The sequence below is a fragment of the Sinocyclocheilus grahami genome, unplaced genomic scaffold, assembly GCF_001515645.1.
Source record: "Sinocyclocheilus grahami isolate Dianchi unplaced genomic scaffold, SAMN03320097.WGS_v1.1 scaffold992.1, whole genome shotgun sequence".
In the NCBI taxonomy this organism is placed as follows: domain Eukaryota; kingdom Metazoa; phylum Chordata; class Actinopteri; order Cypriniformes; family Cyprinidae; genus Sinocyclocheilus; species Sinocyclocheilus grahami.
In genome coordinates, this window is record NW_015506171.1 from 649,493 (window position 1) to 663,516 (window position 14,024).

Consider the following 14,024-nt stretch of genomic DNA (forward strand, 5'->3'; position numbering starts at 1 on the left):
CAGAAACAAAATAATTTTAAAAAGTAAAAATTCTGAAAGCATTGAAGGAGATCCCATAATAATTCAATATAGATTTACAGTAGTAACAACAAATTATATTTTATTATATGATATGATTAATATAAATACGATGGTTTCATTCTAAACATGGTGATTATCTCTAAGGTGGACACCCAGAAATTACCCTCAAAAGAATATATATTTTAAAATACAGAAACAAAATTTTAAAAAGTAAAAATTCTGAAAGCATTGAAGGAGATCCCATAATAATTAAATATAGATTTACAGTAGTAACAACAAATTATATTTTATTATATGATATGATTAATATAAATACGATGGTTTCATTCTAAACATGGTGATTATCTCTAAGGTGGACACCCAGCATAATATATGATATTTACCATCTGAATCTAACCATGTCAACAAATGGAAAAGTCAGCCATCTATTAATTATCATGTTAATTACTGTGCCTTTAGCCCCAACAGCAGGGGCGCTTTTTACCCCAAATACCATACTTTTACATATTCTTTCGTTATTTAAAAACTGTTGCTTTAATTATCTTAAACAAAACTGAAAATCGTTAAGAAGACCTTTGTCTCAAAATATATGCGATTCTCATTTGCTACTTAAATCTACAACATTTTTAAAAACATCAAACATTAGATCAAGTAAGCACAGAATTAACTTTGCGCTGCTGCGTGTGATCGCGTCGATGATCAGACAAATATACACGTGCATCTTGAAAAGCGGATGTTTTGGAAAGTGCTACGACACATTTTTGTGCCATCTACTGGTTTAGAGGAAAATAATATCAAAGGAGCCTTTAGCCCCGTTGTACCCTACTCTAAATAAGAAACTAAAACTGCCAGCAGGTGGCGGTAAATGTCTTTGAGTCATTCATTCATTTGATTCATTCAAACAGCTGATTCATTCAGGAATTCAGTAAACGGCTCACTTTATGAATGGGGCTTTGAATCATTGATTCACACGATTCGTTCAAAAACGATTCATTCAGAAACTAAACACCGCTGTGTTGTTCACCAATGCACAACAATTCTGCTGTGGCTTTAAAGGTAATATTTTTGTTGGCAAAAACAGACAATATTGTTTAAAATATTAACTTCTTATTTACTGAACTGTTGTCTAAAATCACATTTGCAGTCGTTATATTCGGGACAAACAGCACTCGTGTGATATTGCTCTCGTTCATTTGATATCGCTTGTCATATAAATATGAGACGGAAGCTCATACAGGGACATTTTTTTTTGCCCCAGTATCTTGAATTTTAGGGCATAACTGCATTTATGGAGTTGTTGTCCTGCATATTTGTCAACAGTCAACTGTATGAAATGTAAGATGATGTACAGGTCTGGGGGCGGGGCCAGTGCGATAACTGCGTTACAATATTTTAAACTGACAGCCCTACAAATATATATTTTGTATAAGTATATATTTTAAATGTTTACCTCTATTTTCTCATACAATTTTGGCCATTTAATGTAAATGTATTTATATTGTCCAAAATATATTTTAAAAATAAATCTTTTTTTTTTTTAAATTTACCTACATTTTACTTATAAATGTATGTATAAAATTTATTTTATATTTATTATATATTTATTAAATTATATATTTATATTAACTTAATTTAAAATGTATATTATTCTTTATTTATATTATTATTATATTGTGTTTTAAATATAATTACACAATATAATAATAATATAAATACACAATATATTATTATTATTATTATATTGTGTATTTATATTAAAATTGTATATTTAATTTTTGATATATATATATATATATATATATAGTAATGTTGTCAATCGATTAAAACAATAATTAATCGCACTTTTTTTCTGAAATTAATTGCGATTAATCCCACCTAACATTAAAGTTTTTAAATATACTTTTAGTTTGCAATAATTTCACATTCAATCTTCAAATGAATGTACAAACAACATAAAGATAGTATATTTTAATATTTGTTTAGTATCCAGTATCAAGGCCAGTATCACTGATACCAATATTACTGATATCTCTATAAAATAGTTTTTCCCTTAATATTTAACCATTGACTGCAGCCATTCAACATTACAGTATAATTGAGAGCTATCAATTTTAACATTTATTAGACTTTAAAAAATATTAACTTCTAATTTAAGTGAACTTAAAGCAATCTTCACATAAACCCATTATAATAAATATCATATTTACCTGTGCCCTTCAGCAGAAATATACAGAAATTGAAGTTATCAAACACTAAATTCTAAATTAAATAATATAGATGAATCCTTAAAGCTATAAAAGTTGTTGATTTGCTCTTTTTTTTTCTTTGTCCTTTAATGAACAGACAGCAGCTGGATATTAGGTTGTTTAGGCTGCTATTACTTTAAGAGCTGCCGCTGCTGAACGTGATGCAGATCTGACACGGTTTTGTCTCAACTGTATACAGTATATAGAATTACTTATTTTAATTTTTTGGCCATGTATATATGAATGCAATGTATTTTTAAAATATATTTTAGGATTGAAAATTAATTTTCATGCCCCTACATGTGTGTGAGGGTTTAAACAAAATTTAAAAAGTATATTTAAAAATGTACCTTGTTATTTTCTGAAGCTGTTCACCACATATAGTTTGTCCAGAGGACAACTTTATTTGTCCCTTTATCCAGAGGTTTTTAATATTTTTGTCCGTATGGCTGAAGTTGTATTGTGTAAGTGTTGTTTGTGCAGGCGGTGGAGGGCACGGGTCTGGCGTTCATCGTGTACAGCGAGGCCATCAAGAACATGCCGCTGTCTCAGCTCTGGTCTGTGCTGTACTTCATCATGCTGCTGCTCTTAGGGATGGGGAGCATGCTGGGAAACGTCACGGCCATCATCACCCCGCTGGCAGACATCAAGCTCCTGTCACGCTCCCTCAGCAGCGAGAGCATCAACGGTACGAGAACCAGCTTCAAACGGCCCTAAACACGTCTCGTACTGCTCAGTAATACAGATCGAACTAGCTCAACTTCATATTTACATTTAGTCATTTAGCAGATGCTTTTATTCAAAGCGACTTACAAAAGAGGACAATAAAAGCAATCAAAATCAACAAAAGAGCAATAATATATAAGTGCAAATGACAAGTCTCGGTTAGCCTAACACAGTAATATATATATTATATTATACACACACACATATACACACCCACAACGAAAAACAAGTAGATAGAATAGAAAAAAATGGAAATATATGCTATCATATATATGTCTGAAATTTTTATTTTATTTTATTTTAACATGATTTATTTTCATTTTGCATTATTTATTATTTAATTCATGCATTTTACGTTATTAATTTCAGCAAGTGTTTTTTATTATAAAATTATTTTTACATTTTATATCAAAATTTATATGATTTAATTGATTTTCAGTAAGTGTTTTTGATTTTTAATTTAAACTTTGTGGATGTCTATTTTACATTTTACGATTTAATTGATTTTCAGTAAGTGTTTTAGATTGTTTTTATTATAATTTGTTTAACTAGTAATTAAATTTTTTTAGGATTTAATATATTTTTTTGTTAGTGTTTTTGATTGTTCTTATTATAATATGACTTTTTTATGATTTGATTTTTAGTAAGTGTGTGATTTTTCATTTGACATTTTTAGGATTTAATATATTTTTAGTAAGTGTTTCTGATAAAAAAAAAAATTTTAACGTTTAAAAAAAAATGATTTAACATTTTTATGATTTAATTTATTTTTGGTGTTCTTGATTGATTTTATTTAAAAATATATCTGTTTTAATTTTTTATTTTCTAAAGTAATTTTTAATTAGTTTTTTTTTTATCTTTTTTTTTAAATTTTGTATTGTATTAGTTTTTTTTTTTTTTGTATTAAATTAGTTTTTTTGATTATTTGTTGTGAAAGGAGTAAATATTGCTTAACAAGATTCCTTTAATTTCCATGCATATGTTTGCACCTCAGTTGCTAAATTGTATTAGCCTGCATCACAAAAAATATTCTTGATGTTGCTTAATTCTATATTTATGTTTATCTTATAGGGCCAGTGTAGAATAACAGTACTGCACAGTTTTGCTCAGCAGATGCTCTTTATGTTTGTTTCTTGCTTGAGTTTGTGTGTTTTCTGAGCGCTCCTCTCAGATCTGGTCTGGTCTGTGATGCTGGTTTTCCTCTGGTCTCTGGCAGGTCTGGTTTGTCTTCTCTGTTTGCTGCTGGGTTTCGGTTTCACCAGCCGCTCTGGAAACTACTGGTTCACCATCTTCAATGAATACGCGGCTACGCTGTCGCTGCTCTTCATCGTCTTCCTCGAAGTCATCAGTGTGTGTTACGTCTACGGACTGAGAAGGTGAGCAATTCAAAAACACTTCACGCACAGGAGGAACAAATTAGTGTGCAAAACTAGTGTTTTTTTTTTAAATGTTTATACTGATCACATTTCATCATACTGAGGGAAATGTTTGTTAATAGACAAAAATATTAAACCAGTTAATATAATAATGAAGAACTGTTAGCAGGACAATGTCTGAGGACAATGAAAGCAATCAGAATCAACAAAAGAGCAACGATACACAAGCGCTATAACAAGTCTCAGTTAGCTTAACGCGGTACACATAGCAAGGTTCTTTTTTAAATGATATAATAAATAAAAAGAAAACAGATAGAATAGAAAAAGAATAGAGCAAGCTAGTGTTAGAGGCCTTTTTGTTAATTGTATAATAAATAAAAAGAAAACAAAAAGATTAGAGAAGCTAGTGTTAGTTTAAAGAAAACAAGCAGTTAGTAAATGAATAGAGTGCAAGTCTAAAAGGGGCAAGTTAAAAAAAAATAAAGAATAGAATTAGAATAGAGAGTGCTGGAGTTAGAGGGTCAAATAAAGATGGAAGAGATGCATTTTTAGTCGTTTCTTGAAGATAGCTAAGTACTGTAATAATAATAAAAATTATTTTATTTAAAAATATTTTTTTTTAATTTGATTTTGTACTTTTTAATTTTTTTTATTTTAGAAAGGATCATTTTTTTAAAATTCAAAAATGTATTTATTTTGTTTTATTTTGTACACATTTTTAATTTTACTTACAAAAATATATTATTTCATATTATTTTATTCAAATGTAAAAAAATTAATAAATAAAAGTCTTGTTAAACTAGAAATGGAAAGAATCCCTCCGTAGCTCAGATGTTGATGTCTCGGGTGATGTAGATGCTGGGTGTCGCAGATGTTTGTGCTGATTCGTGGTTGCTCGTGACTGACAGGTTTGAGAGGGACATCGAGGACATGTTGGGTCATCGGCCGAACTGGTATTGGAAGGTGATGTGGGCCGTCGTGAGTCCTCTGCTCCTCTTCAGTCTCTTCATCTTCTACATCATTAACTACATCCAGGGCGGCACGCCCACCTACCAGGCCTGGGACAAAGATCTGGTACGATCCGGCTTCTCTAACATCACCGTTTACTAAACTCAGCTTCATCAGCAACTGGTGGCTTGTGAGGAAAATGGCAAGGGATTTGTGAGTTGATGGAAAGCTAATATTCAATTAAATCATGCATATGTCAAATCTAAATACAGCACTTGAATCAAATAAAAATGTAAAACGAAAATAGTTTTTAAAATGAAAAAGCACTTAAAATGTATTTAAAAATGTAAAATGAAAATAAATCATTTTAAAACAGAACTTACTAAACATTAAGTAAATAAAAAATGTAAATGAAAACAAATGAATAAACGAAACTACTAAACATGAATTAAATATTAAAAATGTAAAAAGGACAATAAATCATTAAAAAAATTTAAATAATCAAAAACACTTACTAAACATTTATACAATTTAAAAAATGTAAAATTAAAACAAATAATTAAAAAATAAAATTGGTCAAAATGAAAAATTATTAACATTAATGTAAAATGAAAATAAATACATGTGAAATAAAAGCAATCAAAAGAAAACACATTTACTAAAACTGAATTAAATCATAAAAATGTCAAATGGAAATTATTTTAAAATAAAATCCATTAAAACACGTACTAAAAATTAAATCAAAAAATTTAAAAAGAAAATAAATAATTGTAAAATGAAAACAAATCAGTCTAAATAAAGCACGTACAATAGTTAATTAAAAATATAATTAAATTAAATTTAAAATAAAACAATTACTAAAAATTAAATTTTAAAAAGTAAATTATTTAAAATTAAGACAACAAAAACGACCGAAACAATGAAATCTTAAAAATGTGTAAACAAATGTAATAAAAAATACTAAACATTAAATAAAAATCTAAATGAAAATAAGTAATTTATTTTTTAAAAATCTTCTGATAATAAATTAAATAAAAATGTAAATATAAAAAAAAAAAGTTCAATTATTGGAATATTAACAATGTAGAGGGACTCTCTTCTTGAAGTCTTCATGAGATTTATTGTCTATAAACATGCTTCATAATTTCTGTTTATTTTATATTGCTGGTGAAGTGCTCGAGGGTCTGGTGTGATATGATGTGTGTGTGTGTGTGTGAGTGTGTGTGTGTGTGTGTGTGTGTGTGTGAGAGTGTGTGTGTGTGTGAGAGTGTGCGCATGTGTGTGAGTGCGCGTGTGCGAGAGAGTGTGAGTGCGCGTGTGTGAGAGAGAGAGTGCGTGTGTGTGAGAGAGTGTGTGAGTGCGTGTGTGTGAGAGAGAGAGTGTGTGTGTGTGAGAGAGTGTGTGAGTGCGTGAGAGAGTGTGAGTGCGTGTGTGTGAGAGAGAGAGAGTGTGTGTGTGTGAGTGTGTGAGAGAGAGTGTGAGTGTGTGTGTGTGTGTGTGAGAGAGAGAGTGTGTGTGTGTGTGTGTGAGAGAGTGTGTGAGTGCGTGAGAGTGAGTGTGAGTGCGTGTTCGAGAACCTGAAATTAAAACCTGTAATTTTTAACATTGTGGGGTCCGGCCTGTGGTCCCCACGAGGGAAAAATGATTAAAAATAGTAAATGATGTTTATCTGAAAGTGTAAGAATGCAAACAGGTTTTCTGTAAGAGGTAGGTTTATGGTTAGGGGATAGAAAATATTGTTTGGTCAGTATAAAAGTAATAGAAGTCTATGGAAAGTCCCGACAATTCACAGAAACAAGTGTGTGTGTGTGTGTGTGTGTGTGTGGCTCAGGGTCGGTCGGTGGTGAAGGAGTACCCGGTGTACGGTCAGGTTTTCATCGCTCTGCTGCTGCTGTCAGCGCTCAGCTGTGTGCCGCTCGCCGCTCTTCACGCCGTCTGCAGGAGAAAGCAGCGAGGAACGGCGATCCGTGAGCACCGGCACGCCTGACGCTCAGACCCATGCAAACACACACGCATTATGAATACTTTGTCTTTGGTCAGAAAGCAAGCTATTGGGACTCTTTCTATATTTCCTTCAGAAAACATGACTGATGAAACAGGATCAGATTCATGATTAAGGATGATCAGAAAAGGGCTTTTTCCCATAACATTTTACTTAAAGCATTTATGTATAATGCATTATAATTCAATTTCATAATGCATAATATCTTTTCATAAATAACTGCAACCAAATTTAAAATGCATTATAATATTTGAAGATTTCTTTGTCGTGTTTTAGTGCATTATTCTTCCTAAGGTGTATGAATAGAAAAATATGATAATGTATTATTCATGAGATCATGCATTATGGGTGCATTGCAATGCAAGGCATAATTCATGCATCAAACTACTTTTATAATGCATTACATATAATGGCTTTATGTAAAGAATAAAAGTATTTATACATTACCGTTATACATCCAAACACTGAATATCTGGGCTGTGAAGAGCATTTGGCACGACTGATTGAGAATTTAAAACTGTGTAAAGTTTTTACTGCGGTTCATGTGATATTTTAGAAGAAAATGAATTTTGTATATTTGTCAAGTCATAATCTTTTAGATGTCTGTGAAATGAACAATGACTGTGATGTTTGACAGGTATCATATGATCATCAGACTCAATGTTTTATTTTAATGTAGAACTTGTGTATTTGATGTAATTATATACACACAGCATACGGATATATTCAGAGGAATTTCAGTGAATTTTGGATAATAATCTGTAAAGTACTGTATTTTATGCCAAAACAAAAGTCATATGTCTTGAGGTCCTGATGAATTCTTGTGTCTTAGGTCTTTGTCAATATCTTGTTTGAAATCACAAAAACTTTGATTACCTTTTTTTTATTTTTTAATAAAAGTTGTCCTACGACAGACAACACAACACTTCAAATGTTGACCACTGTATTTAGAGTTTCAACATTTCATACACCGTTTAGTCTGGAGTTTATTATAATAAATCATACATTTTTTGTGCTCGATTTCTCCGTTATATTGGATATTTTGCAGCCTTTCTCTTCTTGGACAAAGCTTCATGAAAGCAATTTTTCAAACCATTCATCTTGAAAATAACATGCATGGAAACTATACTTCAAGTTCATTAAACAAAGGATGTAAAGCAAAAATAAGTTAGTTTAAATACATTTCTAGAGTCATAACTGTGTGGGAATCTTTAAACAAATGCATTTTCATATTTGTTTTATACTGTTTTGTAATCATTAAGAGAGAGAGAGTGTGTGTGTGTGTGTGTGAGAGAGTGTGTGAGTGCGTGAGAGTGAGTGTGAGTGCGTGTTCGAGAACCTGAAATTAAAACCTGTAATTTTTAACATTGTGGGGTCCGGCCTGTGGTCCCCACGAGGGAAAAATGATTAAAAATAGTAAATGATGTTTATCTGAAAGTGTAAGAATGCAAACAGGTTTTCTGTAAGAGGTAGGTTTATGGTTAGGGGATAGAAAATATTGTTTGGTCAGTATAAAAGTAATAGAAGTCTATGGAAAGTCCCGACAATTCACAGAAACAAGTGTGTGTGTGTGTGTGTGTGTGTGTGGCTCAGGGTCGGTCGGTGGTGAAGGAGTACCCGGTGTACGGTCAGGTTTTCATCGCTCTGCTGCTGCTGTCAGCGCTCAGCTGTGTGCCGCTCGCCGCTCTTCACGCCGTCTGCAGGAGAAAGCAGCGAGGAACGGCGATCCGTGAGCACCGGCACGCCTGACGCTCAGACCCATGCAAACACACACGCATTATGAATACTTTGTCTTTGGTCAGAAAGCAAGCTATTGGGACTCTTTCTATATTTCCTTCAGAAAACATGACTGATGAAACAGGATCAGATTCATGATTAAGGATGATCAGAAAAGGGCTTTTTCCCATAACATTTTACTTAAAGCATTTATGTATAATGCATTATAATTCAATTTCATAATGCATAATATCTTTTCATAAATAACTGCAACCAAATTTAAAATGCATTATAATATTTGAAGATTTCTTTGTCGTGTTTTAGTGCATTATTCTTCCTAAGGTGTATGAATAGAAAAATATGATAATGTATTATTCATGAGATCATGCATTATGGGTGCATTGCAATGCAAGGCATAATTCATGCATCAAACTACTTTTATAATGCATTACATATAATGGCTTTATGTAAAGAATAAAAGTATTTATACATTACCGTTATACATCCAAACACTGAATATCTGGGCTGTGAAGAGCATTTGGCACGACTGATTGAGAATTTAAAACTGTGTAAAGTTTTTACTGCGGTTCATGTGATATTTTAGAAGAAAATGAATTTTGTATATTTGTCAAGTCATAATCTTTTAGATGTCTGTGAAATGAACAATGACTGTGATGTTTGACAGGTATCATATGATCATCAGACTCAATGTTTTATTTTAATGTAGAACTTGTGTATTTGATGTAATTATATACACACAGCATACGGATATATTCAGAGGAATTTCAGTGAATTTTGGATAATAATCTGTAAAGTACTGTATTTTATGCCAAAACAAAAGTCATATGTCTTGAGGTCCTGATGAATTCTTGTGTCTTAGGTCTTTGTCAATATCTTGTTTGAAATCACAAAAACTTTGATTACCTTTTTTTTATTTTTTAATAAAAGTTGTCCTACGACAGACAACACAACACTTCAAATGTTGACCACTGTATTTAGAGTTTCAACATTTCATACACCGTTTAGTCTGGAGTTTATTATAATAAATCATACATTTTTTGTGCTCGATTTCTCCGTTATATTGGATATTTTGCAGCCTTTCTCTTCTTGGACAAAGCTTCATGAAAGCAATTTTTCAAACCATTCATCTTGAAAATAACATGCATGGAAACTATACTTCAAGTTCATTAAACAAAGGATGTAAAGCAAAAATAAGTTAGTTTAAATACATTTCTAGAGTCATAACTGTGTGGGAATCTTTAAACAAATGCATTTTCATATTTGTTTTATACTGTTTTGTAATCATTAATGCCTGCTACGCTTCAAAGTCAACATGAATCAGAAAGAGTTTTTTTTTACATTTTGTATTCATTATTTTCCTTTATTCTGACTTAAAATTCAGTGTATTTCTCAAACAAAACGCATACATGACTTCAGGAGACTTGGACTGTAGAATCTCCAATCATATGACTGAATTAAAAAGTAATCCTGCTGTTACTGATGGTTTACGAGGCTGATTTTTGACTGACAGATGTGTTTGTTTTATAGCGCAGCATAAACTCTCATTTGTGTCATGCAGGTTTGGAACGACTTGTGTAAATAATTTTTATGGACGCTTATTTCCGGCACAGCACAAACAAATAAAATGCGAATTGTGACTTTTTATCTCACAAGTTAATGAACCTAATCAAATAAAATAAACATTTTGCGACAGTCAGAATTGCAAGCTATGAATTTAGTTTCTCAATTTATATACATTTGTGTCATGCAGGTTTGGAACGACTTGTGTAAATAATTTTTATGGACGCTTATTTCCGGCACAACACAAACAAATAAAATGCGAATTGTGACCTTTTTATCTCACAAGTTAATGAACCTAATCAAATAAAATAAACATTTTGCGACAGTCAGAATTGCAAGCTATGAATTTAGTTTCTCAATTTATATCTAAATTCATAGCTTGCAATTCTGCCTTTCGCAAAATGTTAATTTTATTAGTTTTATTAAATTGTGAGATCACAATTCACATTTTATTTGTTTGTGCTGTGCCAGAAATAAGCTTCCATAAAAATTATTTACACAAGTCGGTCCAAACCTCAAATAATCAATATTAAATGTTAAATAATCAAAAAAATTAAAATGTGAAATTGAATTCAATGTAAAATTAAAGACATTTTCAAATAACATTCTATACATTTAATGAAAGTGCAATAAAATCTAAATATTAAAACGTAAGAAAATGCTAAAAAAAAAAACTAAAACACTTATAAATGTAAAAAATCTTTTTAGCAATAATTAAAAATTTTTTTGTAGTTTATCTGCCTGTCATATGACCATTAACATATCAGAATTCTGATATAAACTCAGTTGCAAGAAAAAAAAATTCTGATTAGACCTGCCTTTATTTTTTATTCCATGGCAGAAACAAAAACAGAACTTGCAACGTTAACAAATGCAATTCTGAGGAAATGTCTGAATTGTCACTTTAACCTTTCTTTTATTCAGTGGCAGAAACAAGCTTCAATGTAATAGTAATTAGTAGGTGAACGGTTTTAATGCATTCGCCGCTCGTTGCTTTCACGTGGAGTACAAGCTCTTAAGTGGACGATCTCCTGCAGTCACACTGCGGCTCTGCTGATCCGTTCTGGCATTTTCAGCCTGTTATTTCCATTCAATTTGAGCTCAATGCAGGTTCAAAGCAAACATGTTATGAAATTTCAGTCAGGAATGTCATGCAAACACGTTCCAGTCAATGCAACTGACCTGCTTCAACAACACAGTCATTTTATAATGTAGTTTTGCACCATTTCTAGAACATTTTGTGCTCTTTGTCACTTAAGACTGAAACTGACCAACACGCATGTCATAACTTTAATAACAATAATAGACATTATTTTTACATTCTCCGATAAGCAGTGAGACACAGAGGAATCAAATGAAGAGCATCGCAAACATAAGGCATCATTTGTTCGTCCGTCCGTCAGAAGCAGCGAAACACTCGCAAATCAGAGGAAACAGAGATGGCACGCGGAAAATCCTTTAGACAATGAGACGCTGGTCCCAAGTAAAGATTCATATGAATCAGTCTGGATTCCGAACAGATTCGATTCATTCCCAGCAGACCAAATCTCTCAGAATCAGTTTGTTTATAAAAGTTCCAAATCCCAGACTGAGGAAGACCATGATAGTGAAAAGGAGGATAAAACGAGTCCATGTAACCACATGTGTATGCTGTCCATCTCAAATTCACTACTAAACGCTGTGACCTGCAGCTGCCGCAACACAAAATCAGAGGTTTGTCTCGTTTTCTAATAAAAAACAATTACATTTATATATAAGCAGAATTGAAGATATTAAGATTATTTTGTAATGTTTATTTTTCCTTGTTTTAAACGAACATCTTAAAAAAAATGTTTTAGTGTAACATTTGCTGAAAACAAAACTTCCTGTCTTAGTAACACTTTATAAGATTCAATTTGTTCACATTAACATTTCATCAACTAAAAATGATATTTATAGCATTTGTTTTTACACAGTGAAAATAATATAGATTTAAAATATTGATTTATATTCATTACTAATACATTAATGTTAATTTAAAAAATGTGCAAATGTATATATTAAAAATGTATATGCAGAAATTCATATTAAGCTTGATTAATAAATTCTGTAAAAGTATTGTAATTTGTAAGTTCATAGCTAATGCTAACATACAGAAGCTTAATGCAAAGAGTGACCTCACATGAACTAACATTAAGAAATATATATATTTTACTACAATTAATAATCTATGTTATGGAAGCTTGTTTCCGCCAAAGGATAAAAAAAATTTAAAAAGTAATTGTGACTTTTTCATCTCAGAATTTAGACTTTTTTTCAGAATTGTGAGATAAAAATGCAGAATTGCGGAAAAGGTATGAATTATAAGATATAAACTCGCAATTGCAAGAAAAAAGCAGAAAAAAAATAGAATTGCTAAATGTAAAAACTCAAAGATAAAAAAAACGTCCAAATTGTCGAACAAACTCAGAATTGCGGAGGAAAAATAGTCTGGATTGCCGGACATAAACTCAGAATTTTCGGATAAACTCAGAATTGCGGGAAAAGTCAGAATTGTCTGACAAACATCAAATAGCAAGAAAAAAGTAAACATTTTTGGATATAAACCCAGAATTGCAAAAAAAGTGAATTGCGAGACAAACTCAGAATTGAAAAATAAAAAAATCTGAACTCTCTGATATAAATTTGGAAATGCGAGGAAAAAAGTCTGACCTGTTGGAAACTCAAATTGAAAAAAATATATAATAATTAAGATATACTCTGAATTGTGAGATAAAAAGTCGAAATTATTTTTTTTATTCCGTAGTGGAAACGGGCTTCTGTACTTTGTCAATATTAGCTAATAAAAAAACAATTGTTGACTCTTTGTTCATATTAGTTGACAGTGCATTAACTACTGTTATCAGATGCAACTTTTACTTGAAATGTATTAGCAAATGTAGAAATTAACATTAAGATTTAAAAGTGAAGGATCCCAAAGATCCATGACTGCGCACACATAAGCAGCAACCACAGACCTGGCTAATCTGAATGTTGTCTATCAAATTTTACATTTGTAAACCGCAACACTCCTCCAATTCTTGTATTCTGTCTAAAATAAATACAGTGTCTGAATAGAAAATGGCTTGAGGTAGGAATAAAAGTATTAAGGCATTGACTGTAGGGATGAGCACCACTAAATATTTTCAGAAATAACGGTGGTATACCTGAACAACTAGTTGACTAGTCAGTCGTAAGGAAGCCTGTAATCTGGTTTCGACTGAGTGAAACTTACTGGAGCATAATAGAATGAAACCGAATGCAGGGATCTGGAGATCCCTTAAAATGGACTATAAAAAATATACATTTAAATATATTTACTATAGTGTGTGTGTGTGTGTGTGTGTGTGTATATATATATATATATATATATAGTGTGTTAAATATATA

The 14,024-nt window shown here is 31.3% G+C and overlaps 1 protein-coding gene across 2 annotated transcripts in view; it reads left to right on the forward strand.

The window, feature by feature from the left end:
* Positions 1-7,490, forward strand: part of LOC107565294 (sodium- and chloride-dependent transporter XTRP3) — a 19,665-nt gene extending 12,175 nt beyond the window's left edge. Inside the window, exons 8-11 of one of the 2 annotated variants that reach the window (XM_016250512.1) lie at positions 2,751-2,955; positions 4,210-4,369; positions 5,278-5,443; positions 7,149-7,490. In XM_016250512.1, coding sequence (XP_016105998.1) covers positions 2,751-2,955; positions 4,210-4,369; positions 5,278-5,443; positions 7,149-7,304 — 687 coding nt within the window. In that variant the 3' untranslated portion in view covers positions 7,305-7,490. Of the gene's footprint in view, positions 1-2,689; positions 2,956-4,209; positions 4,370-5,277; positions 5,444-7,148 lie in introns of those variants that run through there. The other variant, XM_016250513.1, reaches the window with a different exon arrangement.
* The last annotated feature ends 6,534 nt before the right edge of the window (positions 7,491-14,024 follow it).